Source organism: Misgurnus anguillicaudatus, chromosome 16 (assembly GCF_027580225.2).
Source record: "Misgurnus anguillicaudatus chromosome 16, ASM2758022v2, whole genome shotgun sequence".
Classification (NCBI taxonomy): domain Eukaryota; kingdom Metazoa; phylum Chordata; class Actinopteri; order Cypriniformes; family Cobitidae; genus Misgurnus; species Misgurnus anguillicaudatus.
This window is the reverse complement of record NC_073352.2, coordinates 28,642,401-28,666,679: the sequence shown is the minus strand read 5'-3', so window position 1 is coordinate 28,666,679 and position 24,279 is coordinate 28,642,401. Positions and strand designations below refer to the sequence as shown.

Genomic DNA, 24,279 nt, shown 5'->3' with positions numbered 1-24,279 from the left:
CGTAGGGGCCATTTGCATGTTATGCAAGTGTCACACAGTGTTGTGGTTTAACATCTGCTCGGTTTCAGACAAGCTAGCTATTGCGGCATTAGTAAATTACCCAGACGAGTTATGTGAATGCTTTGTTACGTACAAGCTAACTAGGAAAAGGATCTACCACCTTCAGACACTTTTGATATTCTAGAGATAATTAAGAGACCAGAATTTTGCAACCGCAGTGTACGTGATGGATTGTATTCAATTTCTGATAGTAATTATCCCCACCTGACATCATCAGGGGAGCCAAATTTCAAAGACCCATTTTTTCACATGCTTTCAGAGAATGGTTTACCAAAACTAAGTTACTGGATTGATATTCACATTTTTAGGTTGATAGACGCACTGGGGACCCAATTAAAGCACTTAAACATGAAAAAAGTTAAATTTTCATGGTATGTCCCACTTAGAAAGACATACTGGGCAGTTAATAATATGAAATCGAGTTGGTTTTACTCATAAAAAAATAGCAAAGCAGCAACAAGGGAGAGTAACTCCAAAACAAACATTCCTGCTCCCTGTTCCTCATCTCACTGAATGCCCCTCAAAAATAACCACTGCCCCTGAGAGAGAGAGAGAGCAAGAAAGAGTAAGAGAAAACATGAGAGAGAGAATAAAGTATGCATGTCTGACTGTTTCAGCAAATGTCTGTGTGTGCGCCGGGCTTGCCAGAGAGGAAATTCCAAATCACAGTTGCATTTTTTCTGACTCATGAGACATGAAACCAGCACACAGATGTACACACTGGAATGTCAGTTAAAATCTTTCTCTCTCTACGTTTTGGGATGTACCATGGTAGTACCATAACATTTTTGATGTATATGTTGCAATGTAATTCTGTATGTAAATACCATGCAATCTGGTACACTGTAAAAAAAATTAGCTGTAATTATGCAGCTGGTTGCCAGTAACTTACTGTAAAAGATAAAGACTGTAAATGTTTCATGTTCATTTAACTTTGAACAAACTGTTGCCAGTAAATAACATAAATGTAAAATCTACAGTAAGTTACTGGCAACCAACTGCCAGTAATACTGTAATTCCTATAGAAAATGTTATTGTACAATGGTACTGTCACAGCACTGTTTTGCTTAAATGTAACATTTATTGTTCTTAAAAGAAATAAATGCTATTGGATTTCTTTTGTTAATCAGAAAACAGATACAAATGAAAGACATATTACAGTATAAATGTGGAAGTAAACCTGTGACATGGTTTCTATTTTAACAACTGTCTGACAGTTGTAAACAAGTTAAAGCTTGGCAAGAATTTGTTTAGAGATATTATGCTTTTATATTTGGTTACAAATATACGTTTCAATGAGTCACAAACAAACACAAAAATGATACAAGCATTACGTATTAAAGATCTTTTAATGGTGTGCTTTCAGAGATAATCTCTAAAGTCAATCTCATATACACAATCTGACCAAATATCACCAATACATCTCTATATTGTTACAGTAAAATAATCAACAATAAAAATTGACATAGAAAACCTTGTACTTAAAAAATCTAAACAAAGAGCGTCTTTATTAAGTGACATTTATCAGCTTCTCCCAAGAAGGTGAAAATGTTGGGCACATGTAAGCCCAGCAACCAGTGCCTTGAATTCGGTGCCTTGCATGTCTCCAAAATGCAGTCTGCACAAATTCCCCAAAACAAAAACTTTGGAAATTTGGCTTTGAGATCTCCAGAACACAACCTAGAACGCTTTGAGATGTGCTGGTGTCCAAGCCGCGGCCGGAGATCTGATCATCGCTTTAACTATTGTCACATTCTGCATCTGATATTTATTTTAAAAGCAAAATCCAGAAGACAATTTCTCATGATGTCTGAACAATCGCAGTTGGGTTTTGGCTTAAGACAGTGATCTCTACCCTCAGACATTCAGGTAAATCTAAAAAAAAACCCTCTGAGGTCATATTTCCCTATAAATATGAACTTTTTACTCTTACAATGAGTTAACAGCTGAAACTTTCAACACTTCTCACGTTATGTAGACGTAGATTAAGAGGGAAATTAGATTACTGGACTGCAATGAAAATGACAAACATGCAACAAATCTATAAGTAGATTTAACTTGAACACCAGTGTAACCCGTGAACACCTTCAGTGAACACCCAGATCTGCCTCGGATTACACAATATTACAATATTTCAAGTTTTCAGCTCGGACATCTCAACTTCTGTCAGCAGATGAAAACATTTATCATTTATTTTATGAGAATGATGTGCATCAGCAGTCTGGACCTTCAGTGTGTAAAAAAAGGGCAAACATATTAATAAAATATTTCTGTGAACACACACACGACTGCAGCTCTCCATAAAACACAAGACAGATATGTGTGAAAATTTTTTGTAGAACCGTTTTGCAAAACAACTCTGCTCGAGTTTCATGAAACAAAGACAAGGACTGTGGCCAACGATGGACAACATCTTTCAATTAAAATGACAGAATGAAAAAGCGACATACAGAAGAATGAGAAAACTAACCTCGTGAACAGGTACCAGACCTTCCTTAACTTTTTATGGGCTACAGAACCTCAGTGAGAACAGGTCCAATAGACACCAACTAAACAACACGCTGAACTGTATTTAGGGGCTCACGATTATTGGCACAAGTAACGTCACTTCAAACACTGAGCCATTAAATATTTCTTTAAAAAAATGTGAAGTTTGAATTGAGATGAATTCAGTCTCGGTGAGATGAATACATGACATCAGAGCAGAGTGGAGGAAAAAGAAAACATGCGACAGAGAAAAATATCATAGCTGTGAAAAGTTTTCAAAGAATGGAAGAGAACTCCTCCTCCAATGTGACAGCTAACAGGAAGCTGCATGGGTAAGGGGTGTGGTTTAGCGAGAGCCTCGCCCACACACACACACACACTTGGTCCCAGAGCGCAATTTGTGTCTAAATAGGAAGATGCTGGATCAGAAGACGACTTCCCTAATTTGACCTAAATGGTGCGTCGTCTAAGAGATCCTCTAGTGAGCTGGAGTCTACAGGTGACGACTCTTTATTGTCCACAACGTCCACTCGTGTCTTTTTGGTGGCAGCGGACGGGGCGCCCTCCTGCAGCAGCTCTTTGGCCAGGAAGTTTGTTACGGCTTGACCGGCTCCTCTCCGATTATTGGCTGAAACAAAAAATAAAAGGGTTATATTATTACTTAAGTGTAACCTATAACCAGCATCTTTAAAAAAATCATGTTAACACGTCAAACATCATGCTGTATACAGGGGTCACAGAGGTGAAATGTTTAAATCACTGCATTAAAAAAATCATCAGGTGTGAGAATCAGGAATTCTGGGTCATGCAACTTTGTATTTATGTGCTACACTTTTGATTGGCTGTTGATAACAGCAACTCAAGCATCAGTTTGCAAAAATAAACAGCAAACGTTTATAGTCATGCACTTCTAATGGAGGTCTATATTATGCAGGTGGGTATCAGGGTTTACATAAACTTTTGTAACTTAAGGATTTACTTGCTTGATTGTTAAACCGCAAAAAAATCTTGAAAACATTTCTTAAACACTAAATTCAAGAAAAATTTGCTTAACCCATTGGCAGATTTTTTTGCTTGTTTTATGCACAAAATCACTTAAATTTTATATTTTTGGTCTAAAAACTAGACTTATTTTCTTGGGTCGTTATGCTTATCAAGAAAAAGCATCTTAATTTAAGAATTAAAAAAAAAAATACTGAAAACAAGACAAAAATACTTAGAATTTTTTTCTTGAAAATATTTTTTTTGCAGTCTGCAAAAATGACTTTCTTACTTAGTATTTTTGTCTTGTTTTCAGTAAAAATGTCAAAAAAATTTTTTTTAACTAAGACGCATTTTTGATGAGCAAAATGACCTAGGAAAATAAGTCTAGCTTTTAGAAAAAACATTTAAATTTAAGTGAATTTGTGCTTAAAACAAGCAAAAAAAAACTGCCAATGGAAAATAAAATTTTTCTTGAATTAAGTGTTTATGAAAAAAGTAAACTTATTTCAAGAAAATTTTTCTTACTCCATTGGCAGATTTTTTTGCTTGTTTTAAGCAGCAATTTACTTAAAGTTTATATTTTTTGTCTAAAAAACTACACCGCAAAAAATTATTTTCAAGAAAAAAAATTATTAGTATTTTTGTCTTGTTTTCATAAAAAATATATAAAAATTCTTAAATTAAGATGCTTTTTCTTGATGAGCAAAACGACCAAAGAAAATAAGTCTAGTTTTTAGACCAAAAATATCAAATTTAAGTGTTTTTGTGCATAAAACAAGCAAAAAAATCTGCCAATGGGGTAAGCAAAAAATCTTGAAAGTTTTTCTTAAACACTAAAATCAAGAATAATTCAAGAAAAAATAGCTTACCCCATTGGTAGATTTTTTTGCTTGTTTTATGCACAAAATCACTTAAATTTGATATTTATGGTCTAAAAACTAGACTTATTTTCTTGGGTCGCTTTGCTCATCAAGAAAACGCATCTTAATTTAAGAATCTTATTTTTTTTTACTGAAAACAAGACAAAAATACTCATGTTGGTCATGTTGGTTTATTATAGTGGAAGACTAAAAAACAAACCAATATATTTAAAGCAAAAGTACTGTGCTGAAAATAATGTCATATTTATTTACTTTAACCTAGTGTATGAAAAACAAACAAAACCATGCTGGGAAAGCAGAATCAAACCCACACACACACACAAACATGTTTCCAGAGGCACTGATAACAATCTCTGAATAAATATCTGTGATGAACTATGCAGGGCAATAAACACACAAACACGTGTTACCAAGCAGGTGTCCAGTATGAGCTGAGAAAGAGATAACACTGAATCTGTCGGGAAGAAACAGCCGTTATAGGTGTGTGTGTGCTTCTTCTGATTACAGGTGTCAGACAGGGGACTATTATACAATACTGTAAAACTGTGGTTATAAGGTGAGCTATCAAGAGCATCATGGTGTTACTTAAGAAGTAATAAGTGAAATAACCTCAAATGTACACAACTCCGATATGTATGATAGGTACTGCTAACCATTTATGAATCACAGGACTCTTACCTAGAAGCGCCATGTTAATAATATCAGAACAGTACATGGAGAAAACAAAGTACAGTAGTAGTTTCTACTTTTTTGTTGCTTTGTTAGAACTTTGGATCTAATGTGGAATTACCTAAAAATAAAACAAAATGTGCATTGCTTTTTTCATCTAAGCTTCATTTTAGAATCGCCTGCACCACACACACTTAATGGGACAGTTCACCCAAAAATGAAAAATCCTTGTGTTGTTCTAAACCTGCATGAATTTTTTTTTCTTATGAACACAAAAGAAGATATTTTGAGAAATGATGGTAAACACACAGCATATAGTGTCCATTGATTTTCATCGTAGGAAAACATATTTTGGAAGTATTGTGATAAATGAAGAAGAAAATATTTTGATAAATGATAGAAAGAACACAGTTGATGGTACCCATTAAATTCCATCATTTTTTTTATTCCTACTATGGAAGTCAATGGTCACTATCTGCTGTGTGTTTACCATCATTTCTCAATTTTTTTTCTTCTGTGTTCATCAAAAAAAGAAATTCATACAGGTTTAAAACAACATGAGGATGAGTAAATGATGACAGATTTTTCATTTTTATGTGAACTATCCCTTTAACACATAAGAGAGTCTGACCTGTGATCAGTGCAGTTTGCCATCAATCCCCGTGTTCAAAATCTTGTTCTTGGCCTTAAAAAATAAAGCTGCTTTACAATGCCATAGAAGAACCATTATTTAATGTATTCACTAAACAAGTAGATAAATGAAATAATGGTTCTTCTATGGCATTGTGAAGCACCTTTACATTTAGTAAAGTAGGCACCATTAACAAAATTTTCTTAAATTCTCGATTTTCTTTTATTTGATAATGCATTCTTTCTTCTTTAGTCTAATAAACTATTATTTTGTTGAGTAAATGTTATTTTTTTCTCATTTGCAAAATGTGTTTATGTTTTAAGTTACCCAATAGAACCACAGTTCACTGTCCATCACCCTCCTTTACTGCCACTAGTGTGTGTGTGTGTGTGTGTGTGTGTGTGTGTGCATTTAAGATGATTAAGTGTGTGGTATTGTTCACAGGCAGCAGAAGTGTGTGTTGCTCTTTTTGTTGGAGGGTAAGAGGGTGTGTCCTGCCCCAATGTTACAAGCCGGACAAAAGAGGGTGTGTGTGTGTGTGTGTGTGTCTTCTGAGAAGACGTGCTGAGTGGACATCTGGCATGAGTGTGTTTGTGTGTGTTTGTAATGCAGTAGCCTTGGTCCCCAATGATATTGTGTGGTTTTGCCAGCAGGGTGTGTCTATGTCTCATTGTCTGACTGACTGGGTACTGTGTGTGTCGAAGTGTGTGTTCGCATTCTGTTTATCGCGAATAGTACATGGGATTAGGATTTCCACATCCCAAATAATTAAAAGTATGCAAATTTTTATTCTAGTACACGTTAATAAATGTAAAAATATTGTAAGCTTATTTGAGCAGCATTAGTCTATCCACAGACTCACGCCAGCTTGATATTTGAATACTTCATGTATTTCCTAAATATAGATGTCAAGTCACAGTAGAAGAGCTGAGAGTGTTTTAAATTCACATAAAGCAAATCTGTGTGCATCTGAGAACAGCAGCTGCCTGCTGTCCTTCAGCATCTCTCTGATTGGCTGATGACTCATCACACTGAGGGTCAGGGGTCAGAGGTTAAAACCTGCCTCTATACTAAATGCCATCACTCTGTTTTAGACCATCTACACAGCATAAAGTGTGTGTGTGTCCATATGCAAAATGAAAAAGTGGTCACAGGGTGTGTATTGGTATGTGTGTGTCTCTCTGTGTGTGACTGTGCTATGTAAGGAGCCGTCTGTCAGTCTGGCATATATTTTAAGCACTAAACGTGTATAGATCCGGTCCAAAATCTAGTGAAATGTTTTGCTATCTACTGCCTACATAGTCGGTTTTAATTTAGGTCAGCAATTTAATTGCTTTACATAGACATCAGCTCTCCACCCACCACATAAACAACCTCCATTTTAGGGAAGTTCAAATCCAAAACGTTTTCATGTTTGGATGTTATAAAACCTATAAAACCTTAACATTTCTGTATGTGTGTGCCGTTTTCTTGCTGTTTCAGAAAAGCTAAAAATACAAAAACTTACAAAAGAGAGAGAGACAGAGAGAGATAGAGAGAGTATAGGCATAATTGCCACATAGAGGCACATCTGGATCTGTTCAACAGCATGTTCACTCACTGACTCATACACACACATTTGTGCCTGCGAAAAATGAGGCTATAAGTCATGAATTGAATCTCTGTGTTTCACTGTAATAATCTCTGATGGAACTCCCCTGTGTGTGTTTATGATTGTGTCATTTATTCACTGTTGTAATACTGTGATTACTTCATTTCTCCCACATCAGATAGACACTGAACAATAGAGACACACAAACACTGATGTGTTTTTTGTTACCTGCTTGTCGTGGTCCTCTCTTCCTCTTGAAAGCTGCTCCAGACTGAAGTGCCTCTAACAGACCGTCCATGATGCCAGTCTCATCATCTACACACACAAACACATACAACAATCAAACAAATACAATAACCGTCTCATCACCATTTTATCACACGCAAAATTAACATACAGAATATAAAGACAGTAATATTTTATTGTTGTCTAAAACACATCTAAATTAAACACTTTACTATTATCTTCAGATCAGCTGTATTGCAAAGTAAATATGCAAACCACACCCATAAATTAAACAACCACCAGACACACAATAATATAAATATACAGACATACAACAACATTCACACATGCACGTTCATATACTGTATAACCTCACACAGACACCATTTTAGAGAGAGAGGGGGGAAGCAAAGGATCATGGGAACAAACATCTACAAAGATGCAACTTACAGCGTACAGCGCCCCCTACCTTGCGTGCACGCACATGCACACTCGCACACAATGCCACAGCAAGCCTTACAGACATTAAATGCATTAACCTACATAATCACTGACCCAACACAACTACTGTACCACACACACACACACACACACACACACACACACACACACACACACACACACACACACTTTTGATCAATCACTTCCGCTTTGCACTACATGGGTTAAAGATTTATGGGTCTAAAACCCATCCTCCCAAAACATGCATAGACACACAATGAACAAAACTAATTCATAAAAGATAGCACACACGCACAATTTTTGCAGCTCAAACACACACACACAATCACTTCCCAGTCCTCACACACACAGTCTGTACACACGATAATCCTAAGAAAATCTGTAGCCCCATATGGTTCTGTGTCTGTACTTACACACACACACACTCACAAACACACATACTAACACACAAACGTCCTCTAGCGCCTCTTATCGACACAGACTTGCATAGCATTTTCCAGAGTGATTCAGTTCATCACACACACAACACGAGCATCATCACCTTACAGACCAATCACATAAGGACACCCCTACCCCACTGATACCAAACACACACTTGCTTCTATTACACAACACTGACACCTACTGACTGTCCACCGGACCTGCTGCTCTTGATGAAAAATGTGTGTGTGTGTGTGTGTGGGGGGGGGTGTCAAGGCCAAACACTCCAAATATTTAACATTGACAGTCCAAAGATCCCTGTGTATGTGTGTGCACAATGTGAAAATCAAATCCACCACCTGTATGCAAATATAATCTTATACGTTAACATCACACACTTTCACGTGCAAATTAACATTGGCTATGGATAACAACTAGGTCAACAGTAAGTAGGTGAATTTTGGTGGATGCTCTGCTTGAATTCAAATGGATCTATCAGCAGAAAGTGAATGCAATCTCTTTTAAACCCCAGCTTGCTTTGAAGCTTTGCTGCCAATTGTAATAACATTTAAAGGGGACATTTTACAAGACTTTTTAAGATGTCAAATAAATTTTTGGTGTCCCCAGAGTACGTATGTGAAGTTCTATCTCAAAATATCATATAGATACTTTTAAGATAGTGTACTTTTAAATGCAAATGAGCTGATCTCTGCACTAAATGGCAGTGCCGTGGTTGCGTTGTGCTGATAAAGGGGCTGACATTACAAGGGGAGCCAAATTTCAATTACCTATTTTTTCACATGCTTGAAGGGAATGGTTTACCAAAACTAAGTTGAGTTCATCTTTTTCACATTTTCTACAGAAGCATTGGGGGGCCCAATTATAGCACTTAAACATGGAAAAAGTCAGATTTTCATGATATGTCCCCTTTTAATATTTGAAGAGTTTCGTTGCAAAATGAGATAAATCCATTTTTTAACATTTTTGTCAAAACATGTTTATTATTATGTTATCATGTTATTATTTTGTTTTATGGTGCTACTTAGCTATATTTTTTTACTTATGAAGGTTTAAATCAAAACAAACCAACTGCAGTTGAATTGAAATTAATTGGAATGCACAACCAAAAAATAATAATTCGAATTTAAAAAATGCTATTCGAATGTTTGTTTGTTTTTAATGTGCCACCAAAGGGTTACGACTTATTTAATGCTTTTTCACTTCATCTATACTGTCTTTTACAGACTTAAATGTAAAATATACATGAACATTAATTTGTATGTATTTCTGATTGTTTGGCAATGCAGATTGCAGACGAATTGTTTTTCCTTTTATCTCCGGGTTTGTCCGCGGCGCGCCGTATTTGGCCACTGGCTCAGTGAGGGCTCACGTGTTATTAAACGTGCTTCTCCGCCGCCGACCGCATCAACACATCATGAGAGATTTGTAAGCTTTCTGTTATAAGGTCTACTTTTTTTTGTTAATAACGAGACAGACACGGAGAACGAAATGAAACGGAGAACATTTATTATTCGCGGTGCTCTTTTGAAAATTAACCGGATAACTGCACATGGGATGGCAGTTTAAAAGCAAAGCTCCGTCTTTGTGAAATGTTGTTAAATTAAGCTAACGTTAGTGACTATGCACAGTCAACAATAAGGTATCGAGCCAGCTTACGCTATTTGTAAAATAATGTTAAATACAGATATTCAATCTTGTTCAATCCGTCTGTTGTTTTTATCGGATAACCATCATCACGAGGAAGAGTTTTCTCCGCACCGGCATTATGTATCTAGTCAGAAGAACGGGCTTTCACCGAAGTAGGTAGGATAAATATGGTTTTCTTTATTCACAAATACATGTCAAACTAAACTGAGAAGATATTTAAATGGCGAATGAGCAGTCGTTTATGTAGATGTGTTTTTTTCGGGCTCTTATTTGGTGTTTTGAGTCAGTTTAAATCATGGGCGTCGGAAGCAAATGAAAAGTGGGTGGGTCCCCATGTCAAGCCCACCCATCCCCCCCCCGAAAATACATTTACTGCAATAGATGCAAAGTTTCCTTTTAATTAGCCTGAACATTTGCATTTACTAAATAAAATACAGTGGTCAGAATTCTGGTAATAGCCCTTTGAATATTTTGCAAATAATGACAGATGTTTCTCTGTGACATTTTTTATGTACTCTGCTGACAGGCTACAATGTTTATTTTTTATTTTGAGGAAATAAAAGTTAAGAAAAACGAATGAAGGTAAACTGGTACAATTTTTGTATACCCTTTTTATTTGTTATACCCAATCTCACTTTCTCTCTCTTAGAGAAATATAAATGTGAGATTCTGGAAATGAGATTAATTTATTTAATGGTATCCGTCGGGAAACAATGCTGTCATAAGTTTGAGCATGTGTACTTCTAAAACACAATCGATTAAACAATTGCAGAGGTATGACTTTATGAATCATTTGCAAATGTACCTGGCAAATAAGACGTTCATCTCTGTAATAATTGCATGAAAAGTAATTGCAGGCTGTAAAAAAAATTAAAATTATCCAGCGATCGTGGCACCATAATCAAAATAAACTATTTTACTGCAGTAATAATATTTTAACGAGTAGCATACACTTTTAATGTATAGGTTTGAAAGGAACCCGTGTCATTTATCATTAAAAACATATGCTACATCTTTGTGCCTCCGCGCACAGACGCAATTCTTCTGGCATCTCTCCTCATCATCTCCTCTGTTTTTCTTCTGTTTCTTGAACTTGGGGCTCGAGTCCGACCTAAGGTTCGAGCTGCCTCTGTTCGTTTACCGTTAATTATTAAGACTAATGGGCAGGCAAACTCGTGAAACAGTGAAAGTAAAATAATTCGCCATAATATGGTTTTACACTTCTATAGAAAATATACTATAAATAAAGCAGTTATTAATTTTCCTAATGCATGGATGTTTGACCTTTACTTCCGTTTAAAACGTAACGTTTTCATTTCGCAAAGGATGTTTTAAAGGACTTTGTTCGAACAGCAACTCAGCGACCCCTCCCTCCAAGAATTTTTTTTAAAAAGCTGAAACGGGTCCACAGTGTAAAAAAGCAAAGGTTGGGGATCTCTGCTCCAATGGAATGGATTTTGACTAACAGCGCCTTGACAAGTGAACAGACAAATGCGCTAAATTAGAGAAAAAGTGGGTGGGTCCATTATCATAGGTCTTAAAAAGTGGGTGAGTCCTGTCACACCCACGTATAATGGTTACGACGCCCATGGTTTAAATGATGATAGCCTACTTTGTCAAGTCCTCAAACTTTAAACTTCGCCACGTCCTTAATCTTCGCTTAGATTTGGGTTTTGTGTATAATATTTTGTATAATTTAATTTATGTAATATAAAACAGTAATGAATTCATACTAACGACTGAAACGACTTGAAACTAAGGGTTTGACTCGCTCAGCATGGGGTTTTAACGCCTTTCTTTCTGTATGATATTTTTTAAGAAGAATTTAATATATTTCCTTTTTTTTACAACGTTTTCAACTTAAAAATACATACACACACACACACACACACACACACACATATATATATATATATACATACAGAATATAAGTTAAGCTTGTTGTGGGACTAATAATAAGCCTTCTGTGAAATTATGACAAAATGAAAAATACAAAACACGCATGTCTTAATTAACATAATTTAAATAAACGAATATTCGAATATTTGTTCTTTATGAACCTAAATATTCGAATAGTAAATTACTGGAAAATGCCCATCCCTACCAAAAAACGAGATTTCTGAACAATTAAAAAAAACGGTGGTTATCTCGTTTTGCAACAAAACTCTTCATTTCTAACTGTGAATGCCAAATTCGTCTCTGTGCTAGTTATTATAGAAACTACTTTATTATCAGTTTCTCTGTAACTCAACTAATAGAGCATTGCGCATAACATTGTTAAGGGCATGGCTTTGATACCCAAGTAGTGATATAAAGTAAAGTCTGAATGAACTATAAATCGCTTTCAGAAAAGTATCTCCCAAATATTATATATAAAAGAGTGAAGTTTAAAGGTCACGTTCTTTCTGATCCCATTTTTTAAACCCTAGTTAGTGTGTAATGTTGCTATAATAGCATAAATAATACCTGTAAAATTATAAAGCTCGAAGTTCACTGCCAGGCGATATATTTTTTTCAACAGAATTCGCCTTTCAAAGCCTACAGTGAACGGTTTGGACTACAGACCAGTGTTGTTTTCGTCAACGATGACGATAACGAAATGATTTCGTTGACGCACAAATTTTTTATGACGCTAACGCGACGATGACTAGCTAAAAATGTCTCTAAGGTGACGAAAACATGACGAGACGCTTTTGAGTTTTCGTTGTCGAAACGAGACGGAACGAAAATGATTATAAGTCTGACATTCATAATGCATGTCATTTCTGCCTATTTTGCGTGAAATCTGTCTGTTTTCAGCTAAATGCTGCCGCTTTCTATCCTTGTTTTGGGTCAACACAAGCTGTGTCCCAATTCAAGGGCTGTGACCTTATTAGCATGGGACCTTAAAGATGAGCACTCGGTCTTTCGAGGTGGCAGCCTCAGAAGTTCGCGAAGAGAACTGAAATGAGACGGTCTAACCTTCGGACGACCCATAATTGGCGTCACCTTCTGCACGCGCATGTCAGCAGGACATAGCGGAAACGTTTCTGACTTATTAAAATAAATATGAAACCAGAAAAATATTAATTTAGTTTATAAAATATGACACGTTGATGTAGATTAAACTATTAAATAAATCAACCTGAGAAATATATGCATCATAAAAATAATAATATTAACACAAAACATAACTTATAATACTAAAACAGTGACAAACGTTTTTTTTGATAAATACACACTTTTATTTAATGAAGGTTTTAATTGTTTATTTTAGAATATCTAGTTATATGCAGCCGTTGCAGGCGCGCAATGAATCTTGGGATATCCTCGGCTGTTAAGGATCCATTCGTTCTATCCATAATATCGCGGAGAAATGAGGACGCATTTTGAGGCTTCATTCTAAGCATCCTTTGAATTGGGACGTCCTTGCCAGCCTCAAGTCGCGCTGCTGTGACGCAATCGGTCTTAAAATACGTCCTTAGAAGGTCGCAGCCTTTGAATCACGCCCACCACCCGGCTGCCGCCATGCCGCGCACGCGCACCAGATTTCAAACAACAACAACAACACACCTGCTTTCAGTATAATCCATCAGACTAAAACTATACATTTTACAAGTGACTAAAATGTGACTAAAACTAAAAGCATTTTCGTCCAAAAGACTAAGACTAAAAAGAAAACTAAAAGGGCTCCCAAAAACAACACTGCTACAGACCTCTACTTCCTGCTTTAATGACGTCAGTAGTACAGTTTTTTGACTAAACTACGCCCAAAGGAATACGTCAGTCGCCAGCTAAGCTAAAGGTAAGCTGAGCTGCTATCGAATCACAACACACTAAACAAACTACACAATCAGAACTCGATACATGAGTGCATGATTTTTGAAAAACACTTTGGAAAAGAGAGTCGGGCCGACTACCAAAACACACTTGTAGCTAATCAGCAGTAAGGGGCGTGTCTACTAAGCGATATCGTTGCCTGGGTTGCGTATGTGTGGGGCATTATTTTTGACTTTTAAAACTTTTACTGGATGTTGATCAATCCTTCGGCACCAAACTTTCTGTTGATTTATAATTTTTCACAAGACATAAACAGAGATCACACACATATATGCACACACGCACACATGCACACAAACACGCGCTCTACCATCATTAATATTGGGAATCTGTCCGGCACTCATTTTCTTCTGTTTTTCCTCTTTTTCTCGTTCAGCTTTCTCTCGTGCGAGTTTGGCTCGACGAATCTTCTCCTCTGCTTCTTTCCGTTTCTGATTCTCTTTAACCGCTGTCTGTAACACACACAATGAAATGTTGATGTTCTGTTTTCTCACAGATATAATGAGGCCGTGTGTGTGAGTCTCTCTGTTTGTATTTAATATTGTTTTAATGCAAGTAAAGTACACATATGATGGTCTCTGACACACGCCCCAGGTGAAGCTCACCTTACTAAAATACAGTTTAACTGTCTGACATCATCAGTGACCTTACCTGAAACATGTTCCTGAAGTTATTAAGGTCACCAAAGAACTCCTCTGGTGTAATCTTCTTAGGGTCAAACACGTAATACTTGGCCAAGTCCTCATACTGCTTCTCCATGTTCTCATGCATCAACCGGATTTTCCCGAATTGTTCACGGGCAGCTGATACAAAAATGTACACAACTCCGTCAAGGCAAACATTATAACTCAAATGACATTATAACATTATAACAATCAAATAAACTTAAATTCAATTTATACTCAAACACAGTCAATACACTGCAAAAAAAATGATTTTCAAGAAAACATTTTCTTAGTATTTTTGTCTTGTTTTCAGTAAAAATATCTAAAAATTCTTAAATTAAGACGATGAGCAAAACGACCCAAGAAAATAAGTCTAGTTTTTAGACCAAAAATATCAAATTTAAATGATTATGTGCATAAAACAAGCAAAAAAATCTGCCAAGGGGGTAAGCAATTTTTTTATTGATTTTTTCTTGAATTTAGTTTAAGAAAAATGTTCAAGATTTTTTTGCTTACCCCACTGGCAGATTTTTTGCTTGATTTATGCACAAAATCACTTAAATTTGATATTTTTGGTCTTAAAAACTAGACTTATTTTCTTGGGTCGTTTTGCTCATCATCTTAATTTAAGAATTTTTAGATATTTTTACTGAAAACAAGACAAAAATAATAATAATTTTTTTCTTGAAAATCATTTTTTGCAGTGTACTATTTATAGTATATATCTAAAAATTCTTAAATTATGATGTATTTTCTTGATGAGCAAACGATCCAAGAAAATAAGTCTAGACTTTAGACCAAAAATATCAAATTTAAGTGATTTTGTGCATAAGACAAGCAAAAAAATCTGCCAATGGGGTAAGCAAATTTTTCTTGAATTTACCGTTTAGGAAAATGTTCAAAATTTTTTTGCTTACCCCACTGGCAGATTTCTTGCTTGTTTTATGCACAAAATCACTTAAATTTTATATTTTTGGTCTTAAAACTAGACTTATATTCTTGGGTCGTTTTGCTCATCAAGAAAAAGAATCTTAATATAAATTTTTTTTTCTTGAAAATCACTTTTCACATGTATTGTCCTTAGTATTTTGTCTTGTTTTCCAGTATAAATATCTAAGAATTCTTAAATTCTGAAAAAGTCTTGAGTCTTGTTTATTGAAATAAATTATGAAAATCAAGAGGTCCATACTCAAAACAAGCAAAAACATCCGCCACTAGGGCAAGAAAAACAAACCTAATTCCAGTTTTAACTTAATTTAAAAAAACTTTAAGTCTATTTTTCTTACCCCACTGGCAGATATTTTTTTACTTGTTTTATGCATAAACCTCTTAAATTTCATATGATTTTGAGTCTTCTGAAATAAATGAAGTCACTTTGCTGATCAGGTAAATATATCTCAATTTAAGAATTCTTAGACACCTACACTAGAAAACAAGACAAAAATACCAAGACATTCATTTTTTGCAGTGTATTAATTCAAGATTAGATGTATTTATTTATTCGTGCTAATTGACAGCATCTACAAGTGAGCAGAAGAGGATGTTTGCAGGACAGCACACTTCTGCCGGAACACAAACAGGATGTGATGTCACAATATAGGTACACCACTGTCTCATTGTCTAGAGAATCTCTGATGGAAATGAGGGTGACACTTCCTGTCACGTGACAGGCCGGGAGGAAGTAAAGGATATGGTCATTTTTTCGATAAATTTGTCCCTGTCGCTCTGCGGAGGGGGGAAAGTTTCAATGTCCTTCTCCAGGTTTTTAATCTGTTTATCCATCTGATCTAGATTCTTCTGAAGGTTCTCCACCGAGACTGTGAAGGAAAGGACGTGTGTAAGTACAAATGCCTTCAACAAAGAAAAGTGATTAGCATCAGTCATGAATTATTAAATGTAACGATTGAGACGGACCTCTGCTGGCTTTCTCCACGTGGAGAAGCTCCTCTGGGAAAGTCATGACCTCTGGGTGATGCTCCTGACAAGTTTCAGCCAGAAAATGCAGCAGGGTCTGTTTCTGATCTGCAGATTTAGTGTCCCTTAACTAAACACACACACATACACACATTGACTTAGATCTTACAGGGTTTCCCAGTAACACTGTTTTTAATATGAGCAAACTGATGAAATACATGGACCCTATTTATACACCCGGTGCAATGCGACCTCAGGGGGGACGCAAGTGTTTTTTACTAGTTTTAGCCTGACACAGTTATCATTTTCACATCTAGCACCACGTTGTTTAAATAGCAAATGTTCACCGATGGCCGTGGTGGTCCGAAAACGAGGCGCATTGTTGGCACGTTTCTTTTTTGATGGCCACGAAAAACGATTGTGTATTAAACCTGGTCTAAAGTCAATGACGCTTTATTTTTATTTATTTATTTATTTATTTAAAGGGCGGCTTAGTAATATGCGCCAATACATGATTATCAGTCATGTGACCTTATCTGTCATTCCAGTTGCCTGCCGCCATCTTGAGTATAGCTATAGCTAGCATGCTACGATTTACAGCATATTTTTCCCCACACATCTTATTTTCTTGTTTTCAGTTTGTATATTCTATGCATTAGATTCATATAGCCATAAATATTATTTACATATCATGTCAAAGAAAAATTAGCCCATGTGTCTCCTGTCTTAGTCATCTCCATTGTTATTTTTATAATCAAAAACAGCTAACATGAAAAAACTGTAAATATATGATGAAAATAATAATACAACCTTTTTTTTTTGAATTTCATTTTTATACTGTCTGGTATTTTTGCATCTCGATCGTGCTCCTTATCACCTTTTCCAAAACACTCTTAACACAAAAAAGTCATCTGCAGACGACGATTCACAACGGAGATTATATCTAACCTCTGGAGAGATTTCTCAGCGGCTCTGTGAGAGGCTAGCCGGCCCGCTATGCTACAAAAACAAAACATTCGGGTGCGCATATCTCTGCATGTGTAAGCGCAGATTTGCGCAGAAGTAAGTTTTACTGAGATAAGTTGAATCCTTGTAATCATTTCATGATTGGTTACTACCCCATCAATCAAAACATTGCTGGATAGGCAATGGCTGGCTTAATCTAGTCAAAAGCGAAGGTGCGCAAAATGACACCTCGCTTCCCCAATGTGCGCTTCCAGGACATTTTAAGTTCTCAAACCTTATCTGATTGGACAAAACAGAAAAATAATGCGGAATATTTATCGGAACAGTCTAATGAAGCAGAAAGACGTGCATTTTCAGTGATTGTGAAATATGATCGTAAGCACGCATGTAAACAAAGAAGGATCTTGTGAGATTTTTCCCTATTTTTTGTTGTTTTGGATTAAAATGTGGGATGCATGTTGAATGGTGGACCCTTACATTGCAATGAACGCTGAAGTTTTTTGGATATGTCAGAAATGATCAGAACCATATGGCAAGAAATGTAAGTACTGACATTTACATTTATATGCGGTCCATCTGCATTTCATTAAATCCTTTCCACTTCAGTCAGGCAAAAACAATCTCAGACCATGAATCTTGACTGTTTTAGCTTTCAAATTATGCAAAGTTTATGATTGAATATTTGATGTAAAACAAAGTACAGAAACACATAGACTGACGTATCGATCTTGCCGAATCAGGTACTCAAGATGGCGGCAGACGAGTTTGAGAAGTGAGTGACGTACGCGGTTGACGTCATCTGATATTTATGTATACGTGGGTGTTCAATGAATGTACACTGCTTATTACACACACAGGGATGCAACAGCACACAAACATGCAAAATATTAATAATGAAAGGACTATTCTTGTGTATATAAATATAAAAATGGCAACATGTCATAATGGATAGTCTATCAGAATTATGAATTAAATAATGAAATTGGTTTCCTTCCTGGAGAAGAATGTAAATAGCGAATCTGCCATGGGGCAATTGCAACTGGCTTTTAATGGGAATGGGAGATGAGATTCTGATTGGTTTATTATACCAGTCCTTCCAGAAAAACGCGGCGTTTTTTTGTGATTGTTGCGGGCAAAAATCCTCGATTTTGCGGCACGTTTTCTTAAAAAATACGATGGAATATGCGGGATATTTATGCAATTTATGCGATGGAATTGCGGGAATTTGCGAAAATTGCGGAACTTGCAAAAACTGCGGAAACTTGCAAAAGCTGCAATGATGTTCACGTCACATAATCACGTCACTTCATAACGTTCCCATGGCAATAGAGGACACGGCTGCGCTTTTGGGAAGTAAATGCAACATTTTTCAACTTTCTGCTAATATATATGTGACTTTTTGCTACGAAAATGTGGAGATTATAAAATCATGCAAGCTGGAGGGACTGTTATACATTACGCCTAAAACACACCCATGACTCATAAGAGAATAAGTACAACCTTTTTGAAACACAACCGTTTTTTTTTACGCTAAACTAGCAAAAGTGGATTCAGACACGCCCCGTACACCAAAGCATGTACGCCAATGCATTAACGCCCGTGGCAGGCGTATGTTTTTAATGGTTTCCAATGAAAGTGCGTGCTTTTTAAAAAAATCCGGCAGCTGGTGGGTTTGGTCCACGCTGAGTGCCCAGAGTTGAAAAATTTTCAACTTTGGATGAAATGTTCAGCTCACCAATGTCACTTTTTACTTGGACCGTCCAATCACAGTGGAGGAGAGGCGGGACAAATATTACAACCAACCAACCAACCAGCGCATCGTTCAACAACTGATAAACAAAGCAGAAGTATCATAGCAACCAAATCGCTTAGCTGAAAAAACCAACAAAGGTGTTCGCCTGGCGTTTTCAGCTGCTTTGGTGTACACGCCTCCTAAGTGCACCTATGCCATGAGCTTCAGACAACGTGCTTAGATCGGTAAATAGGGCCCTTGTGTGGGTATGTGTGGGTCACCTTGCACAGATAATTGATGCTAAACCCGAAGGCCTTGGCGTTTCGTGAGCCAGCGTTCATGTAGTTTCCCATCAGCAGTGTGATCTCCAGCAGTTTGGTGAAGCCTTCGCTTTGTCTGAGCTCCTCACAGGCAGCTGTCACTGCCACCACGTCCGGCTTCATGTTATTCACCTGCTCTTCAAACTGAAGTTTGAAGAGGATGGAGCTGAGACGAGGCTTCAGACGCTTCACTGAACTGATCTAAACACATACACAGACAGAGGAGGAAATGATTAGGATTGTGATCTATTGTGCTATAAAGTCTCAATATATTTATAACATATTATATTTGTTTAATAGTCAGAGGTTTGTGAAAGGTCAAGGTGTGTGTGTTCGTGATTATTTTCTCACCACGACTCCAAACTGCTCAGACTCTGCGAGTTCCTCGTACTCGTCCTTCAGCTCTGATAATGTGTTCAGTAGCTCCTGTTCTGGCAGAAGCTTCAGTAAACTCTGAACACATAAATGATAAGAGTTGATGTAACACATTTTATTACACGGCTCTCTGGAATGCTTGATTCTGATTGGTCAGTTGAGACATTTGCAGGTTCGTTCTTTTCGAATAATAACCGCTCCAAAATAATAACGCATAGCCGGGCTACTTGCACGAGTAATATCGCTCTGCGCCAATAAAGATCAATAAAGATTACTGTCTGTGTGGCGCCATCTTGTGACAAACACTCGACAACCACGACAAGAGACAGACAGCTTACTGAGACTGAACTTGACAAAATAGAGCATGACAGCTACGAAGCCAACACACAAAAAAATACAGAATGGGGATTAAAACTTCTCAAAGAGAAAAAATGGAGACAAGTATGAGGCAGAGGATCTTTATAAGGTATTACGATCATTTTATGCATCTGTGCAAAGTTTCGCGGAAGGATAAAAATGTTAATTTAAAACAAATATGCCAATAAAATGTTTCAAATTCATATTCATGTCCAGTTTTTTTTCTTATGTGGCAAGTAGCCGTGTAATAAGCGGGATAATGTAGAGGCAGCCGGTAGTTATTGGGAAATAAGCCCCTTCAGTGTGATACAAGACCCTCCGCTTCGCGTCGGGTCCTGATCACACTGTCGGGGCTTATTTCCCAATAACTACCGGCTGCCTCTACATTATCCCTTACGTAACATTCACAAATCAAAAATATCTCAGGTTCTATTACATTCTAATACATTGAATACTTTGCTGCTGTAACATGGCTGCAGCAGGCGTAGTGATATTACGCAGCAGCCGAAAATAGTCCCTTGCTATTGAAAGTTACTAATGGCGCTTTTCCATTGCATAGTACCCCACGGTTTGGTTTAGTTTGGGTCGGGTCAGCTTAGTTTTGGGCTATGCAATGGAAAAGCGCCATAAGCGGACTATTTTCGACTGCTGTGTAATATCATTGCGCCTCCTGCAGCCATGTTACAGCAGCAAAGTCCTTGATTATTACGCCAGAATGAGAGTATAGTTCCTAGTGATATCTGCCTAGAAAATCGCAACTTTTAATTTTCTGTCGGTCTTAGTACACAATGTAACTACAGAAGAGACAAGTTTTAAATAGGAAAAATATCAAAACTCTTTGCTTATTTTCTAGCGCAATGCTAATGGTCTAATCAGATTCAATCTATTGTGCTAAGCTATGCTAAAAGTGGAAGCACCAGACCCGGAGATCGGTTGAATGAATTCCAAAACGGTAAAAATCAAATGTTTAACTCTAGGGGAGCTGGAAAATGAGCATATTTTTTAAAAAAGTGAAATTTTCCTTTAAACACTGATGTCAGACTTAATAACTGGATTGACAAAATTTTAATTCTGAGGTAAACTAATGCTTTAAGCACTGTACTTAATAACACATATTCAATACTCAGAAATCTGATCTGTCCAATGAATGACAGCATTAGGGGTACTGATGCACAGTTTAGCCAATCATAATTACATATAGGAATCTAGGAAAGGCATTAGCAAAAACAGCCTGTTTAATTCTCAGGGTTGAATATGACCTCTTTATACAAACACTTTTCCTACCTGCACCATATTTTCTGTGAGTACTTTCTCATTGACCTCTAGAATGACATTCTTCATCTCTTCATAAGGCAGCCGGTTCGAACCCAGGAAAATAGCTACACACAAACACAAAAATGACATAATTTTATAAATAACATTAGGAAACTAGTGAGATATTTCACACACACGTGCACGCACGCACACACACACATGTTACTCACAGAGATTCTGGGATGTTTTGGAGTCCAACACTTTCAACTCTTTCGCCTTCTTCTTCTGAGCAACTTTCTTATCCTCTGACCCCTCCTGATCTTTCTTAGCTGGAAACACAGAAATAAAGAAATTACTTTTAAGATGTGTGTAAGTTAACATACATTTCAAACCAGAGTTAAAAAACATTTCTGTGCTGACAGTGTTAAAAATATTTTTTGGGCAATTGAGGCTGTCCTGCACTGTAACACATTCTACTTTATCCAAAAATACTTCAAACCACTAACTTTTCTACAGCTAAGAATTGTAGTACATCATAAAACACTGGATTATGTACAGTATGTGAGCTGCCAAAAGGTAATTCAGTAACTTCTAAACCAACTTCTCAACAAAGAAATTTTTCTCTTTGAGTGTGTCGGCATCTCATGTTGTGTGTGAAACACAAGTCAGAGGTCAGGAGGTCAGGGTCAAGAGTCAAACGTCTCACCGCTTTAATGAAACATGAAGACTAAACCTCACACTAGTAATGGCTCTCCAGCAGATCTCCCCAACATCTCACGTGTGTCTCTCATCTCTGCTGAATGAAACTCCTCACATACAGGATAAAGGATTAGGTCTCATCTCTAAATAGAGTTTGGTTCATTCATTTCATTTTCTCGCACCACCATATGCTTCTGAACAGTGTCTCCATTCTCCTTTTTCAATCTCACATTGTGTTTTTTTTATGTTCTTCTGTACCTTATTTCCGAGCAGCACATTCATGCCTGCCATCTGTATGTGTGTGTGTGTATTGAGTTACAGCAGCATATGGAAACACTCAAGACAGTGAAGCAATTCTGGATTACATTACACACACAAAAAAAATCACATTCACTCTCTCACATGCATTTTCACTCTCATTTGCTTAGAAAAATACCTATTAACATTCAAATCCTCATTTAACACCTTATCAAAAATAAGCAAATACAATAATTTTCTATTGAATTGTAAACATCTGAGATTAACAAACATAGAAATGTGTTTATCGAAGATGTGATGTCAAAAAAAAGAAACATATAATAAGAAAAAAGAGAGAGAGACAATCACACAACATGAGCAGAAACTCTTCGCTCTGTGTGAGTGAGAAACAGACGGCTGTAACCTCTCTGTCTGTGATTCATAAAATGGGATCTGTGTTCAAAATGGCTGCTGGATTCTCTCTCTCACACACACAAACTGAGATGAGATTTAAAAATCATTTATAAGCCAATGGCACCACTGCTGGTCCACACAAGAACTGCAACAGAATCACAGCACATCTGTGTTACATTAACCTACAAGTATGTGCGAGTATGTGTGTGCGTACGTGTGTGTGGGTCACACACAAATTCTTTTTACTGGATTGTGTTGTAAAAGTCTCGTTGTCTTTTGTACAACTGTTACAAAGCATCAGTCATGCGGCTATTCATCCATTTCTCTTTCATCTGCCTTTCTTGATTCATCTCAGAAAACTGCTGCTAAATACACACAAAATGAGATCATCCTCTCTAAATACATGTATAGAAAACTTTTGACAAAATCTATATATAAAAACTTTATATAAAAGTAGTACTTTGTATGAGTTTCATGAAAATGAAAAGTTTTCAAAATGTCTCTCCAGAGGTTTGTCTTCTGCTGACATGTCACAAACTAAGTATACACACAGATGCAAAGTTGGTGGTTATTTCTGTAAGTGTCCAGCTGTCTTTTCCTGCTGTCTGTCTGTCCTTAAAACCATGCTGATCTGTGTCTCTCTCTCAGTTTATTAGTTCAGCGTGAGCCACAGACATGATGTCTGCACTTACTGTAACACAACACACACAGTCACTGCCTCCCTTTTTCCCATACAAGGCAAAAGTTTATGAGTATGGAAGGTCAGGGAGAGAAAAAGACAGAAAGAGTGAACACACACACACACAGAGAGAGAGAGAGAGAGAGAGAGAGAGAGAGAGAGAGAGAGAGCGAGAGAGAGAGCCATGCCAAGCATTTTAAAATCGATTGAATTCCACCTCATCTGCAAACTACACACAACCTAAATACAATCTGTTCTCACAAAGAGAAACTTTGTCCTTTCATCTCTCTCTCTTTCATTAGTGACTATTTTTAATCTAAAGACAGACTCCTTTGTCCTTTCAAGTTTTTGGTGGAGTTCTAGCGCCTCCAGTGGCAGGATACCGCAACTGCAGGCTGAACTTATACAGAAACAAAAACTTTCTGGCACTTCTATCATCATAAATTAAAATGAAAAAATAGACTACACTAGAGAGTACTCCCAGGACATTGTTAACTATACAGTTTTTGTGATATTAAAGATGCTGAAATAAACAACAATAACGCATCAACAGTATAATGACTCTATAGCTGCTGAATTGTGCCCAGAGGTCCTGCTGACAAAGTGAGAACTCGAGACAAGAATTCATTTTTACTTGTTTATAGTGCTTGAGTTGTAAAAATACACTTTTAAACGGACGCAAGCACTTTTATACTCGAGCTTTAAAAGGAAAAAATGTGCTCTGCTCATGAGAAAAGCATTCATTCATCAGTAAACACTTTGCATACTTC

The 24,279-nt window shown here is 36.7% G+C and overlaps 1 protein-coding gene across 2 annotated transcripts in view; it reads right to left on the bottom strand.

The window, feature by feature from the left end:
- Nucleotides 1-1,390: 1,390 nt before the first annotated feature.
- Nucleotides 1,391-24,279, bottom strand: part of LOC129421823 (protein diaphanous homolog 1) — a 116,093-nt gene continuing 93,204 nt past the window's right edge. For both annotated transcript variants that reach the window (XM_073854447.1, XM_073854448.1), the window contains 10 exons: nucleotides 21,711-21,809; nucleotides 21,511-21,605; nucleotides 19,846-19,947; nucleotides 19,456-19,695; nucleotides 16,477-16,606; nucleotides 16,256-16,379; nucleotides 14,549-14,714; nucleotides 14,208-14,349; nucleotides 7,532-7,618; nucleotides 1,391-3,175 (listed from right to left, as the gene is read on the bottom strand). In XM_073854447.1, the coding sequence (XP_073710548.1) occupies nucleotides 2,988-3,175; nucleotides 7,532-7,618; nucleotides 14,208-14,349; nucleotides 14,549-14,714; nucleotides 16,256-16,379; nucleotides 16,477-16,606; nucleotides 19,456-19,695; nucleotides 19,846-19,947; nucleotides 21,511-21,605; nucleotides 21,711-21,809 (1,373 nt within the window). In that variant the 3' untranslated portion in view covers nucleotides 1,391-2,987. The remainder of the gene's footprint in view (nucleotides 3,176-7,531; nucleotides 7,619-14,207; nucleotides 14,350-14,548; nucleotides 14,715-16,255; nucleotides 16,380-16,476; nucleotides 16,607-19,455; nucleotides 19,696-19,845; nucleotides 19,948-21,510; nucleotides 21,606-21,710; nucleotides 21,810-24,279) is intronic.